A 16,892-nucleotide genomic window follows, 5' to 3' on the forward strand; every position below is an offset into this window, starting at 1 on the left:
AAGTGCTTGATGCCTTTTTCCCTTGTTGATCGAATGACCTGTTTGATTGCCTGAGCTTCTGCTTCATCTGCATCTTCTACAAAACCATAATCAAATACAATCACAATAGCATATGAATTGATATAGAGAATAAATGCCCAACCGTCTTCCTTAGAGTCAGATTTGAAACTGCCATCAGTTAAAACAAGGTTGTTGTCTTGTGGAGGATTCAAGGCAAATAGGGGAGGAAGAGTAGGGGTTGAAGAGAGGTCTAACTCCCCAGGAAAGGATTGAGAGTTGGCGTCTTGAGGTCTAGTAGAAGTAGGAGTACAGGAGTGAATTTTAACTTCCCAAGACTTAATGTTAGAGAGCACTCAATAGGGATTTGGCTTATCTTGGTCATGGTAAACCCGATTTCGTTCCACCCAAATGAAAAATAACCCAAAGGATAGAACAGACCCAACAAAAGAAGATTCATTTTTTAGAAAACCTAGTTAAAAAAAGAGATAAAAAGGAAGACCAAGAGTGAGAAGATAAATCAGAGATCCTAAGACCTATAGAACAACCAAACCAAATAATTCTAGCGAAAGGGCAAATAAGTGTCAAAAGGTTTCCTCCTTTGATTTACAAAGAAGACAAGTAGTATCAATGGCCATAAAATTGGAAAGATATTTTTTTGTGGGTAAACCATGGTGACAACATTTCCACAAGAAAAATTTAAACCTAGGGTGAATCTTTAATTTTCAAATGAAATTCCAAAGGGAAGAAGAGGTAGGTGGATGACTGGAGATGGAAGAAGGATTTCTTTTTGCTAAGATCCTTGCTACTAATTTCGTAGTGAAATTTCCAGTTTAAAAAAAAAGGGGCAAAAAATAGAAACATGAGAGAGGGAAGAACAAAGTTTTATTTTAAGAATGCCTTGAACTATACATTAGCTTGGAAAAAGGATAAGATGAGAGGACCATTCCAATCACCAGAAGAATCTCGCAACTCAGAGACATAGATAAATGATGGAATATGAGGCAAGGAAGGAGGAGAGTATTCTCAACTTAAGGATTTGTCTCTAGAAAGGGGAACAATTCTTGGGAACAGATGCATTAAGACTCCGTTTGGTTGCAAAGGGAATTAAAGGGAGGGGAAGGGAAATTTTCATATTAAAAAATGAACTTTTTTAATCATTACCCCATGTGACACCATGTGACAATATATCTAACTCCAAATCATTCCATATTTGGTTATTAAATTTCACTTTACTTTGCATCTATTTCCCTTTGGTTTAAAATATAAAATAAATATTACATGTAAAATGTATCTTTACTAGATGTGGTAAGAAATTTAAGTAGTTTATACAATCACATGAGGTAATGATTACAAATGTTTTTTTTTTAGGTTTGAAAAATTTTCCTTCCCTGCTCTTTAATTTCCGTTGCAACCAAACGGAGCCCGAAAAAACAAGTGCCAAAATACTTCGCTTTTAGAAATTGAACCTAAAGTTTGTCAGAATTTTGAGTGATCCTCCTGCACAATTTCAACAGTAAGTCAAGATTGTGAATTGAACATGATCGCATTCCCAAGCTCAAATATGATTTGGATTGACAAATTTTTTTAACCAGCAGATGGTATGGATTCTCCTATTAGAGCTAGAGTGGCCCCACCAGAAATTTCTTTGAAGAGAATCTAATTTGTGGAATTTAAAGATGGACATTTGGTAGGTGGGAATAGAAGATAGAACAGATTTTAAAAGGGTAGTGCGCTCAGCTTGAGATAGTAGATGCATTTTCCAGCCTGCCAATTTATTTTTCATTTTTTCAACAATGTCATGAAAATTGGCCGCAGACGAGCGGGAATGAAAGAGACGTGAACCCAAGTATTTAGCATTATGATGGAGTTCCTTAAACCCAATAAGCTTCGAAAGATGATGTTTGGTATCCTCTTTGCAAGTGGCACTGAAGTGAATGGAGCTTTTGTCAATATTGACAACCTAGCTAGACAAATCTTTAAACAGATCAAGTAAGGATTTAATAGGGAGAATGTCATTGGCATTAGCTCTATAGAAGATGAAACAATCATCCGCAAATAATAGATGAGAGATAAGAGTCGAAGAGCACGACAGTTTAATGCCACGAAACAAACCCTCAATCTAGCCAACTCCTAACATGCGAGGTCAGGCTTCCATTATAAAAAGGAACAGATAAGAAGATAAAGGGTCACTTTGTCTAAGTCCTCTCGGGGACGAAAAATGAGAGAAGGCTGATCCATTGAGTTTAATGGAAAAAGAGGTGGTGGATATACATGAGTATATCAGAGCACACCAAGTGGAGCTAAAACCCAGATGCAACATAATGAAATTAATAAAACTCACTCAACTCGATCATAAGTCTTCATATTGATTTTCAAAACAGCAAGTCTAGATTTACCCTTCTTATGTTTTATGTGGTGGAAGATTTCATGAGAAAAAATGATGTAATCAGAGAATTGACGCCCACGAACAAAAGCCCCTTGAAGTGGGGAAATTAAGAGGGGAAGGAGAAGGCACAACGCCTGTATGTAATAATTTTGGATACAATGTTATAGGCTACATTGCAAAGACTAATTGGTCGGAATTGTTTCACCTTTTTAGCTCCATTCAATTTAGGAATAAGAGTGATCAAAGTATGATTCAGGGAAGGGGGAAGAGTGTCGGAGGAGAAGAATTTAGATACAAGGAAGAGAAGGTCAGAAGAGAGAAGATTCAACATTTTTGAAAGAAGATATATAGCCTGGAAGCCATTAGGCCCGGGAGCTTTGGAGGGATTCATCCCAAAGACAACATCTTTAATTTCATCTAGAGAAGGAATGTTAGTAAGATTACCATTGATTTCAGGAGGGATCGAGTTGGGGAAGAGGCCTGCAATACAGTCAAGATCCAGGGGCTTGGAAACAAGTGGATGTCCAAATGATTCTTCTTCTAAGGATATCCCCAAATGCCTGTGTACGTATCTTGAGGAAGCTATGCTGTATTACACTACTGTGTAGGTATCATATCTCCTCTGGTGGTCACTAGGTCACGATTTGGGAAAGATGAGTTGCAGGTATCGCAGAGATGTGTTCCCTTTTTTTCAAACACTAAACGATTTGGGGAAGATTAGTTGGTTTTTTTTCCTTTTTTTTCAAACCCACAACTCATTAAGGGCAATTTTGCTAATTTCCCTTTTAATTCTAAGGTTGTTAGTAGGGTTGTAAACGGATCAGATTCTACTCGGATAGTGCTATTTCCGTATCCGCATCCGATTAGCTATCGGACGGATTCGGATAGTGCTAAATGGATACGGACACAGATATGGATCGAATATTTTATTTGTTTACATGCAAATATAACTTTTCGGATAGCTATAAACTATTCATATCCACATCCGTTTAGCTTTCGAACGGATTCGGATAGTGCTAAACAAATACGGACATGGATACGAAAACAGATTTCAGCTATGCATTTACACCCCTAATTGTTAGTTCCAAGTTAACGGGATGAATGCAATTATTAACTTTTTACAAAAATAAGGGTATGCATAATTTTTCAAAACTGATGGGTATTTTTATAATTACATGATACCTCAGGAGAGATACATGAAAATTTCCCTTTCTTTGTTAAAATCCCAAACCCCCATTTTACCACTAGGCCAACTCCAATTAAACTGAAACTTAACATGTGATGAGCAAGGCTTTTGGGTTTATCTTTCAACAAAATTTCAACCCGCATCAGACCAGCTACTTGGTAAAAATATAAGGGTCATCCATAGATACTCTATGGACAGGCCCAGACATAAAACCTGATTTTCAAATCACCGAACCCAAAAAAGGAGGGCCGGGGGGGAGAGGAGGGAGGAAAGGAGGTGAAAAAAATCTGGTTGGATTAATTTTGTGCTGTGTACAAAATAAAGTTAAAACTATGTGAACAACAGTCTAGCGTACTTGGTCGTATGCGGTGAGTAACCTATTGATACAAAGAGGTCTTGGGTTCAAAGCTCCTGATTCACACCTCCACTTCCCCATAGAATAAGATAAAGGAAGACAATTTTTTCCATGCGGTTCTGACCGATGCGGTTCCCTAGTGCCTCTCACAAAAGGAAGGTGGACCCCACCTGACGATAACGATTCAAAAGAGGACCTATAAAAAAAAACCTGCATGAGATGGATCTAAGAAACAGAATAGGGGTTTTTTTTTTTTTTTTTAATCATTTCTTTGCATAAATATGAGAAAGATAACACCTGAAACTATACTACGGAAATTTTTTTATATAAACTATAGTGTAACAAGAATGCTTCCCTGGTTTCCCCATTGCATGGCTCATTCCTGATAATTATATACTAGCACTGTCACACACCACTGCATGAGATGAATCTGAGAAACAGATTAGTTTTTTTTTTTGTCTTTTCATTGCATAAAGATGAGAGAGAGAACACCTCAAACTACACGCCGGAAATTTTTTTAAATAAACTCTAGTGTAACAAGCATGCTTCCCTGGTTTCCCCATTGCATGGCTCATTCCTGATAATTATATACTAGCACTGTCACTGCCAACCCAGTACTGTTTGACTGCAACCAGTATCTTCTCTGGCAAAAGGGGTCCGTCTTCGTGATCGAACATCTTGGTGTCCCATCTCATTCCACTTGCTACCTTCATAACCTTATTCAAGACATCAACATCGTCCCGGAATATAACTGCCCCCTCTGGGCGCAAAATCCGGTCCATCTCGAGAAGCATGTCTTCCATCTTGCACCTGTTTGATGTTTAATCACACACCGAAGACATGAGAGGAAGCATGAGAATTTTTTTGACTCATTAAATCAGTATCATTCTTGATGAGAGAGCCTCAGAACAATATCAATCCAGAAAACAAGATGACCACCAGGAGAAAATGTTATCATGAAATTACGATGCAGCCAAAAAAAAAAGAGGAAAATGTATGACCTAGTATTTTTTAACTTTTTTGGACAGTCAGCAGAACAAACACATAGGTTAAACTTTTTAGTATGCTATACCCTAAAGCCCATCATTTCAAATGACTAAGCTGAAGCGAAATTACTAGAAGTTTGACCACTCAAACCAAAATTGTAAAATTCATAAAATAAGAAGATTTCCATTGCCCATTTGCTAAGTGTTTCTGAGTTTTGGTAAAAAAAAGATTGCAAATGGTTGAATGGTCCATGGGCAAGGAAACTTTCCTCTTAATTCCAAGGAAAAGCATTGATGATACCCTTCCAATTATTCAGTAAGATAGATGTTGCCTAGAAGAGAATTAATGCATTCTCACTCCGCAGAAGAAATTTCCTCTTTGTAGAAATAAGTCAAGGTGGTCAAAAGCTACACCATCATAAGGGTATAAATAGCATTCCCTAGGCTCCCCCCAACCCACCTTCAGGGTAAATTTCATTCAATTCATTTTTGGTGGATACAAAGGCATTGAACCCACATGACTCATGCAACTGACTCATTTCCATGTATCATTCAGAAAAAGAAGAAGTGTAGTTACCAATAATGAAGCACTGTGTATTAACTGTTAATAACAAGAAATAAATCTGCAACAATTGGATCCTGTATCCAATTTCCATGCCTATGAAAATCAAAAATCCATTTGTAATGCCTTGAACTATTCAATATAATATATTACAGCCAGAAGCTAAAGCAAAAACTATTAGTTTACAACATTCAGCAAGAGAGAACACCAACTTACTTGTCCTGGTACAAGCTGAATATACCATAAGCATGAATGAGGTCATATGTCCTAGGGTAAGTGGAGAAGGCTTCACACCTGAAAGGATTTCATTACAGATTTGCTCATTATATATCTCTCAAAGTCCAGAGTTTCAACTTTCATGCATGAATCCCCATCATGTGCAGCTTACAACTAATGATTAATCAGATATGCCGAAGTATGATAAAGTTAACATCAAGATTAAAATTCAAACAGCAACTCTACTCCATAAAAATGAAAATTAAATGCTGCCAGTAAAGAGGGGTAAAAAAGCATACCAGTCATGATATATTCCAATCAATCCCCTCTCATATATGACTCCCAACGTGTTTTCATCAGCGATAGTGGGCACAACATTCATTACCCATGATTTTGGTGATTCAAGTGCTGCAGCAAAACCTCCAAGCCCAGCGTTCATATCCATCATGTTCCTATATCTCCCAGTTCCAATTAAACGATTGATCCTTTTATAAGAATTTACATGCTTCTTCCACAACCTATTGTCTTCCTGATAAGATTCTGCATTGACCCCTGGAACAAATCCCTTAGCTATTCTAGGAGGGACTGCAAAAAGTCTATCTGGGAATCTCTTTAACTCCCCTCCAGCTACTTCCTTTGGACTGTTGACCTCAGGCCAAGGGGTTATGCATGCATTCAGTTTCTTGTACCTAGAATAGAACACAAAAGTCAGATAGATAAATAAGAACCCAGAATGCTAAATTAAGAGCTTTTAGAAAGCAATTCTAAGTGAGAGAAGAAACTCCTCAGTATACTTGTAGACTTCATGGCATAAAGATCCAATTCAGTACATCTACACAAAAGAAAGTTCTTATCATAATATGACAAGGAAAAAAAATGCATGGCCCTTCTGTTATTGATATCTGAAATGGACAACCAAATCCCAAACAGTCATTACCATTCTACTCGAAACCACATTTGTTCCACCAAAAGATTTTTTTTTAAAAATGCAATCAAATGGTAATCCCATGAATGTTCCAGTTTTTTGCATTAATTTTTTTTTGGGGGTTCGAATCACAGTTTTCTCATTCATTAAAGAATATACAATCACTGCCATCATCCTACTCAGTTTCACTAAACTAATAAAAATATTCATGCTCATAATAATAACTATCTAGCTAATAACAGGTTGGCAACAGAATCGAACTTATCCATGAGTGTTTAAGGAGGAGTAGCAGACTGTGTTCCAGTTCTCTTGTGAAAAATATATCCCTACCTGTGGGTCATATGGGGTAGAGATTTTGTTTTCCGGCCCATCCAACCAAAGCAGTACAACCCAGAAGTACCCAGGCTTCGACAAAATTCTCATGTCTCAAATCTGTGTTTGTGTGTTTGTAGCAAGCTAATTTAAGTTACTTATTATCTCCGTTCAAGCTGTAACTTATAGTCAATGAGAGTAAACAACTCAACTCAGCCTTATCCCTCCTAAATGATGTCGGCTACATAATTCCTTTTTCTCCAATCAGCTCTATTCAAAGCCATACTTGTTACTGGTACTAAGCTATGCATGTCTTTCCTCACATCATCTCCTAGAGTCATTTTAGCCTACCCTTGGCTCTTTTAGCTCCTTCAATCTGAATCCATGTAGCAAACCCCATTTAGTTGGAATACCATCTGGACCTATTGCTTTACATATTTTCATCTTCTTTAAAGCTTCTTTTACTTCAAACACCCTAAATTTTCATAGGTATCTAAGACTTGTGGTTTCATGATGGTTATGACAACCTTCTAAAACATTATTACTTATATTGTTCTCATCTAGTAAGTCGTAGAAATAATTTTTTCCATCTCTCTTTAATATCCTCATCACTTATTAATACTATATTATCTTCACTTTTAATGCATCTAATATCGATGAAATTTCTACTCTTCCTTTTCCTCATTTTAACTACATATATCATTTTTCTATTTCTTTGAGCTCAAATTATTATAGAGATCCTCACATTTTTTAGTCCTTGCTTTCCTTACTATCTTCTTAGCTTCATTTCTAAAAACTGCATACCTTTTTAAATCCTCCTCATCCTTAGTCCTTGGCCAAGTTCTAAAACTAGATTTCTTAGTCTTAATGGATCCTCGAACTTCATCATCCCACCACCAAATTTCTTGAGAAGAATGTCGTTTTCTTTTAGATTCACCTAAACTTCTTTAGCTACATTCTTAATATAAGTAGGCATCTCATTCCACATCACATTAATGTCTCCATTAAAGTCCCACCTTTCCTGTTTTATAAATTTATCAGTAAATGTCTTCATGTTTTCTCCTTTTAAATCCACCATCTTATCCTAGGCCATATAATCTCATAATTCCTATGATTCAGCATTTTAGAACACATATCTATGACCATTAATCTATGTTGCATGGTTAGACTCTCCCCTGGTATAACCTTGCAATCTTTACATAATAACCAATTGGTCCTCCTAGTGAGAAAGAAATCTATTTGGCTCTTATTTTGCCCACTTTTGAAGGTTATTTAATGTTATTATATTTTTTCAAAGCATGTGTTTACTATTAATAGATCATAAGCCATAGCAAATTCTAAAATTGAGATTTCCTCCTCATTCCTATCTCCAAAACCATGTCCTCCCTGAATTCTTTCATATCCTCTACTATCTCCTCTAACATGTCCATTTAGATCTCCTCTAATAATAATCTTTTCTCCTTGACTAATTCCTTGAATTAATCTATCCATGTGTTCCCAAATGTGTTTAGTACTAATTTCATCCAATCCTATTTGGGGTGTGTAAGCACTAATTATATTGATTACCTCTTTTCCTAACATAAGTTTGATGGATATTACCCTATCACCAATCTTTTAACATCTACAACATCATTTTTTTTAAAATTTTTATCTAATACTACTCCCACCCCACTGCTATTATTTTTGTCCCCAGTACACCAACGTGTATAGTCATCTAATTCCTTAGCTTTTTTACTCTTCCATCTAGTCTCTTGTATAGAAGCTATGTTAATTCTTCTTCTTCTCATTATATCTATCAATTCTAAATTCCTTTCCATTAAAGTTCCTATGTTTTCAAACCCCCCCCCCCCAAAAAAAAGGTTCATATGTTCCAATATGTTAATCTAATCCTACGCTTTTAGACCATCTTTTTTACCCGCACTCTTCCATGGTGTGAGAACCCTTGCTCCATTGTTACCGCAACCGGGCGCTGAAGCGGTGCATCGCTTACAGGGGATGCCCTAGCTAACTCTTTCTCACAATTCACTATACCCAAGAAATAATGCAGCACATCGCTTCTGGGAGACGCCCTAGCATAAGGTCAAAAATATAAAGTTCTAGGATAACATTGTCAGGCCAATAACTCTTGTCAAGTGGAGGTGTAAAGTTTGAACTATCTCAAATAGGCATACAGTCATTAACTGCCTCGAGCAAAAGAATCCCAAACAAAGGACAAGGATAGAGGCCAACAATACACGGATCAATCCGTGTGGTGGGTATGAACATTCCTCCTAGCGCAGAGTATTTTAATTGTAGAATGATTGTCATCATTCTCTTCAACTCAGTATGATCAGAGGCATCATCACTGGTGATATTATCCTATTGACTACTAGGCTCTCCTATGATATAGTGTTGATTTCCTCACCAGTTATTTGTGGTAGGTGTACCACATTGTAATTTGGACTTGACTCATCATCAAGTGCCATCAATCGTCACCTATATGATAGATGACTACTAGGGCAAAAGGGTTTGGCTAATGTTTTTAAGACGCTAGCTGTCGACTTAACGCACCAACTCTCCTCCTTTACCCAGGCTTGGGACAAATACACAAACCAAAACATGTAATAATTCACAGATATTTAAGTCCAAGCCACAACAATGGCATTGTTTTATTTAAACCTCAAATGTACTTCCTTGTTTAAATAATTCAAAATTCTGAACATATAAAATGTAATAAAGGATTCCATTTATACAAAACAAATTAATTCAGACATGGACAAATCTGAACCAGCAAGAAGACACAGGTTCAAGTCTGAGGGCAGCCACTTTGCGCCCAAAAAAAAAAAACCACCCGAAGGTTAGGACCGACCCAATTCCACCCCTCCCAGAACCCTGTGAAGGCAACACTTAAACCAGATTATGGCACTTTAATTTAGACACAGACATGAGATCTATCCAGAATCCAGGCCTGAGTTAAACACCTAATCATAGGACCAAGCACCCAGTCCATTGTCCAACCATGAACCAATTATCCCATCCCCAGTGACCAATGCACCAATGTCATGGAGTCAACATAGTTTGAAAAGAAAGCTCACCAGACATCATCAGCATTTTTTGATTCGCAGAAACTTGTGGATTGTATATCACAAGAAGAATCAGCATTCAGTTTCTTTCTCCAGATGGCAATATCTCCCTTCTCATATTTCTTCTCCCAGCAAAGAAATTCAGCCAACTGTTCGATCCTTTTTTGCTCCTCCTGGAGGTCCTCCTTAGACCGGTTCCATGTTGTATAGTAGGTCTTCCAGTTAATGGGAGGGCCAGAAAGGATCCAGTATCCACCAGGTCTGAGAACTCGATCAACTTCCATCAGGTACATTCCGTCTGCATACAGAACAGTTTCTGGTCTGAGAATTGGACCTAAATCTTATTCCCATTATAACGAATGCTCATTTATTCAATCAAACAAATAAGCCTGCAAAGCACGAGACTATAACAAAACGGCAGAAATAAAGTAAATGGAACTCAAAATGGGAAAAACAAAACAGGATGTGAGTGTAAGTGTAAATATAGATTCCATCATTGCAATTATTGGCCAAAGAGTCCATTACAGAGTTGCTAGACAAAGGGTGTCAAGAGAACAAGAAATTCCTGGTCCCACATTAGGATTTGCTTTCAAATAGGTGATAATATCATCAAGGGATTCAAATCCGAGGATAAGCTAATCAATGACTATGGTTGAGCCACTTCCACTAATAGATGAACCCCCTGAGGGGAAAAAGGAAATTGTGGCCCCTTCATGATCAATTCAGCCATGCAGAAGTTGAGTAGGCCACTATCAGTCCATCATGGAATAGTAAGACAGCACACTGAAGGTCATAACATGCCCTCCCACATACAACCCCCCCCGCCCTTTCAAAATTTTCTAGGAAAGGTTTATTTCACTTCTTTTTCATTTTTCCTCCAGATTTTAAGACAAAAAAATCAGAAGATAAAGCAAGGAAATATAGAAAAATAGGGGAAAAAATTAATGTCCAATCCAGCTGTTGAAATCTTCAGTACATTTTCACAATAACTTGGAGTAGAATATGAAAGACAAATTTTCTTGTTAGATATATGATAATTGTGCAGAAATTGAAGGATCTCCCACCCACCCCAGCCTTATTATTCTTTAGCTTTTGAAAAATAATCCAAAAAAATTTTAAGTAGGTGGAAATTTATTGACTGCTTTATATCTGTAAGATGATATAGAGAAACATGAAATGAAAAAGAAAAAAGAAATAGAGAATCAACTAAAATTCTAATCCAGTGTCTTCCTAAGTATTTACAATGAAAATGGCATGTTTAAGGCCTCTAAATCCCAGGGAGGGGCATAAAATAACATTTACCATTTGATGCCCATGGTATCAAGCACCGAGCACAATGAGCCATATCAAAGGATCTTGATGGGTATGGAAGCTGTATGGTTCCAAGTACACCAATAACAGCAGGTAAACCTCGCTCCGATGCAAACTGTACTTGCGCTTCATGATTGTCCCGTGGTGCAAACGACATAGTTATTACATTTCTCGTCCACAGGTATGCAGCCCAGCTTGCAACCTATACCATGCTTGAGTTAGTCAGTCCAGCAACTACCAACGATGAGGTCATCAACTGAGATTGAGCATATTAGAAGAGTCTGGACTAAAAATCAACAATTCCTATTACCCAAAATACATAAATAAAAATAGAAGAAAATTGGCCAAGAACCCATGCATATATATGGTTTGAACCATTACTGCCATATGTTAAATATACATGCAATGGGCAAGGCCCCACCATATATGGGTCTCAAAAGATACACTAAGTCAAAACTCAACTAGATCTTCTGCTAAATATTAACTTTTCCTAGACTGCATTTACTGAGTTGCTAACTTTTTCATAGATTTGATTGTTAGGACCATCCAGTTGACTCTCTATGCAAATTCTTGGTAGGACCTCTAGAGTAGATCCTTGCCCTGTATGTCCACCATACTTTAAAGCACAAATTTTAGACAAATATTACCCATAGATGAGTACATGTCAAATTCTTAAAAAAAATGGTGGGTTGTAATCAGTTGAACCTTTCCTATACCTCTCTGTGCTAGGTGTGCAATGATAGAGAAATTGAAGTATCAATAAGTTGAACCTTTCCTCCACATCTCCAGAGCAAGGTTCCCTGCCACTGTGATACCCATGGTGTCAAAGATCAGTCCAGTCTGAGTCAAAATCCTACAAAGTAGGTTGGCATAGTTATCTGCTTCTCCATGTGGATTGAAATTAGGTTGTCCGATCATGTCACTGGATCGGGCAATCTGTCTCAATCCAGAAGCCATGCCTGGACCAATCTGATCCCACTCTACAGCACTGATCCTTGAGACAATGGTACTTATGTACCTGCATCCATAGTTGTCAAGGCGTTGCTTAGGCACCACATAGGCGTCCAAGTGGATTTGTGGGGGTCTAGGCGGTTGTCACCTTAGTGGTATTGAATGCCTTGGCCCTTATTTATGCCAAATATCATTTAAGTAAATGTTTACTTAGGATATTATTCATAAATAAGGAATTATCCATATTCCAAAAGGATAAAAAGTCACCCCCCCCCAGTTCAAGAACATAAACTGGATTTTCGGCAGTAGGTGAAATTTTCAACTTTCTAATGTTGGGGTTTTTCTCAAATCTAAAGATTTCATAAATCTTAATATGGTAAAACACAGCTAAAAAGCAAAAGAGCGGTAAAATAATCATTTGTTTTGATATCTAAAAAAAATTATTTTAATTGAAAGCAATTTTGTTAGCATTCGCGTACACTAAATAAGGTTTGACCGGAACATAACTCCTTCAATATAAAACAGATTTAAGCAATTTTGGATTTGTCCGAAAGCTGCTTTTGTGCTCTACCTAATACAAAAAGTCTCATGTAAAAATAAAGTCATTTGACCAGTCAAACTTCCTAGAGAACAAGAACATTTCTCTAAATCGAGAGCAGTTTAATTATTTAAGGATAAGATCATATTTTCTAAGAACAGTATAAACCAAATGTGAGACTAGGTATACATAACCAATTCCAAGAAAAGTATAAATCAACTGCATGTTTTGATTGTTTCAAACTTCCAATAGCTTGTTTCTTCAGTTCTGTTGTCTTCTAGTTCTATGTTGATTTTTGATGACTTGAGGTGGCTTAATATTAATTAATTATGACTTGATGTGACTTAATGTTGATTTTTGATGACTTGATGTGGATTAATGTTGATTTTTGATGACTTGATGTGGCTTAATGTTGATTTTTTATGATATAAGGTATATATTGTAACATATTAAATAATGTTAGAAAAGAAGGGAAGTAAAAAATAACACTTGGGTCCCTTGGTCGCCTAGGCGGGCACCTTGTCACCTAAGCGTTTAGGCACCCCTCCACCGTCTTGGGTCACCTTGCTGCCTTGACAACTATGCCAGCATCATTGAAAGACTGTAGAGATACATAATGCAACATAAACAAGAGGGCATAAGTTCAAATTATGAAGTAGAATAAAAATGCTGACTATCCAATGAGAAAATGACTAGTGCACTACACTACAACAATAAAGCCATGAATTCTTATGGTCAGGAAAACTTAAGTTTGAAGACCAACGTACTCCACAACCCGTATCCAGCGCAGTTCTAACTGTGCCATCCGCAATTGGGATCACCGATGCAAGCTCATCAATGTAAGCATCTGATCCTTCAGGAAACATTGTTCCTCCACCGGGAAACTTGAACACATTACCCCTAAGCTGTACCCAGTTTTGGACAGCCTTCTCAATTTTTAGACTTTTGTAAGGAACATTTGCATAGTTCACATAATCACGGCTCTTTGGCCAGGGAAATGGAGTCATGTATCCTTCGGGTGCTGGGATAAGACAATGCAGTTTTTCAGCTTCCGATGGACAATGTCTTTCTCTATAGATCATATTCTCCCGTGGAAAGGTCATTGCACGCTTTTGGTCCTGACATGGAGTATGATCAGTGTACTGGATGAGACAGGGCTTGAAAACCTCAGAATAGTCTAAAGTTCCACCGTCATTTTGGTGGGTCTCAAAACTCAAACCATCCAAGATGCCACAATCTGTCTGCTTAATAATCTCCAATGCTATGGTATCTCCCTTACCAGAACCACTTTTCTGCCATGTCCCCAGTAGATAAAAGAAGCCGCAAAGACCTATAACAATGAACATATGCTTTACGCTCCGAGTCCTACTGCCTCCTGAGTTCATTCTTGAGCCCATGATATGCTTGGAATGGTTCTTAACTGGCTGTATTTTACAAGGAAATTATAAGACAGAAAATAACAGGATTTGTGCATATATAGTTTGAGTGAAAGAGCATGCATAGATTCAGAAAAAAGATTCAAATTAAAAAAAAAAAAGTTAAAAGAGAAAAAAACAGGCATTCAAATTAATGTAGACTGATTGGTTTCAAATATACTGTCTTCCATTCTTTCAAGAGATCAAAAACACTCTTGTAACACAATAGTGTATACTTGGTCAGATGAATTCAAGTTAGAATTAAAATATTACAACTTTACTGGTCTATTTATGCATAAAACATTCCAAAATAAAATCATAAAAAAAACACCCCAATGATTTCACGCATGCCAATATCATAATTGCAATTCAATAATTATAAACATGTCCCAAACCAATCATCTTTTTTACTAACAAACTTACTCAAATCTATGGTTCTGATTCTGGTACCATTAAGAATTTGAAACCCCTCTTAAAAGATCCCATTTGACTAGCTTTCTGTTCACGGTTACTCCCATTTCTATATTCCTTGACTAAGAGTTTCACATTTTTTTTCTTAATTCTTTAAAAATGTTTTAACATCCATCGGAAAAAAAATGTAAACTTTTGATAACTAATTATATGGAGTCACAGTAAAGGCCTGAACTGAGAAAGATAGCAAGGGAAGGATGATAGAAAACAAGGGAATAAGATTTAGAACAATAAAAGCTTTAAGCTAGAACCAAGCAACTCCAGAGCGCACTAGCGCGAAGACGTTGTGTGGTAGCGCACCATCTTCTTGCTGGGATGGAGGATCCTTATTAAAACGAATTCATCAAGGGCTACTAAGTGAGCAACAAAGAATAAACGATCGTATCAACTATTTACAAGGAAATGAGGAAGCTTAATTTAGTAAGTCTTGCATCAACTAATTGTATGGAGAGATGTCTAAGACAGAAAAAGCAGTCTATTAAGAAGCTCCATAAAACCGAATTTCCTTTTGAGGGATATGTTTCCTTTGCAATTAATCTGGAAGATACAAATTACATGGATTGATGGAGAGCCACACAGCGTCGACGTAGTTCTTAACAAACCAATTCACAGTTCTCTTCCTTCCCAGTAATTAGTGGTGGTAAAGTCAAACAAACTCAGAGTTTAGAAAGGTGAAAGTTTAGGTCCCAAGTTATCAACAGTCTGTAGGAAATTTTTGATTGGCCAATTGACCAACTCCATCCCCATTCAATGGTTCCCGTTATGGGTTTCATTAAACTTGATCTATTATGTTCCATTACTAGGCTTCATTATGGGAGTATTAATCCTCTAGTCTAACAGTCAAATCTTTATGGGAGATCGACAGATTATGACTATTTAAGAAGGAGAAGGTCCCTCCCCTCATCTATGCACAAGCAAATCTTAACCCATTGAAAGAATGGCATATAGAAGGATTGAGGGAAGAAGTCCTTCTCTTCTTTTGATATTCTTCTCATCAAAACGCTGCAATGGCTTCGTCAAGTTCCGCCGCAACTAATGACTCGACGGTGAACGGTATGTCATTGTATTTTATAGTATTGTAGTGATTCATTGTATAGGGCAAAGATTCAATTGAGAATTATAATATTACTAATTCTCCTACACAGTCCTGGTAATCCTAGCACTTCTAGTCACATCGAATAATTAAGCATCACAAAAGGACAAAGTGCCTAAGTTCAAAAAATGTTCAAACAACTGTGTTTTTTATTTTATTTTTTTTAAGTCAAATGCTCAAAAATGAGGCTGGGTCTAGAACTTCTATGCATGATTACAAAACATTTTTTGAATGTAGAATACAGAAGTTTTTATTTCCTATCTGCCCAGCATCTTGCACTGCATTGGGCATGTAAACTGGCACCAGCAACTCGTAACCCCAAAGCATCAATATGTACCAGCATGTAAATAATCTTCTATTGGTTAAATGAAACATAAATAAGGAAGCCAAAAGCTCAGTGCAGAGATTTGATTTCTTGGCATAAATTCTTAGCTCCTAACAATTAACTTCATCTTCCAAATCCAAACTCAACAACCCCCCGCCCACCCCACCAAGGTAAAAGGGAAAAAGAAATTTGTTAACAAATAAATACTTAACAGAGTTAAATTGAGCATAAAAAACAGAGAACTATTTATTACTATAAACCAATATATTAAGCAAGAACAACGAAAAAAAGCAGGAAAAAAAATAGTTGGAATTAAAAAGAAAGCGCAAGCCTATGTGAGAATAAGAAAGAGATACCTCAGCAATCAAAAGGAGATCTTTTTATGCCCTAACATCGGGCCTGAAGTGTCTCGGTCCTCAACCACTCGCAACCCTTTTGAATTGTGAAAGGTAGAGTAAGTTAGAAAGCGCGAGCAAGATTGAGATTTTGACACACACACACACAAACAAAGCGGTACTTGTGAAACAATGATTCATGCAAGTTAAAGATGATGAACAAACACACAGAACGAGCTCAAGTGCTCAACAAAGCAAGACAGAGTCCGTAAGTTCTCCATCGCAGCTCTACCAGTACCAGGGCTACCAGTACCAGGGCGAGCAAGAGGAGAGAGGAGCTAGGAGAAAGAGGAGAGAGGAGAGAAGGAGAGAAGGAGGGAGGAGAGAGGAGAGTGGAGAGAGAGAGGGAAGGAAGGAAGGAAGCGAAACGATTTAATAGGACCGCACACGGAATCTGCAATTG

At 37.2% G+C, this 16,892-nt stretch overlaps 1 protein-coding gene across 1 annotated transcript; it reads right to left on the minus strand.

Moving 5' to 3' along the window:
- Positions 1-4,448: 4,448 nt before the first annotated feature.
- Positions 4,449-16,585, minus strand: LOC122643314 (probable methyltransferase PMT14). Its single transcript, XM_043836951.1, has 7 exons — positions 16,451-16,585; positions 13,558-14,221; positions 11,293-11,503; positions 10,003-10,288; positions 5,991-6,380; positions 5,692-5,769; positions 4,449-4,737 (listed from the first exon to the last, which is right to left on the minus strand). Exons 2-7 carry the CDS (start codon positions 14,185-14,187, stop codon positions 4,512-4,514), a joined length of 1,821 nt encoding a protein of 606 aa, XP_043692886.1. The 5' UTR covers positions 14,188-14,221; positions 16,451-16,585; the 3' UTR covers positions 4,449-4,511.
- Between the last annotated feature and the right edge of the window lie 307 nt (positions 16,586-16,892).

Source organism: Telopea speciosissima, chromosome 1 (assembly GCF_018873765.1).
Source record: "Telopea speciosissima isolate NSW1024214 ecotype Mountain lineage chromosome 1, Tspe_v1, whole genome shotgun sequence".
Taxonomy (NCBI): Eukaryota; Viridiplantae; Streptophyta; class Magnoliopsida; order Proteales; family Proteaceae; genus Telopea; species Telopea speciosissima.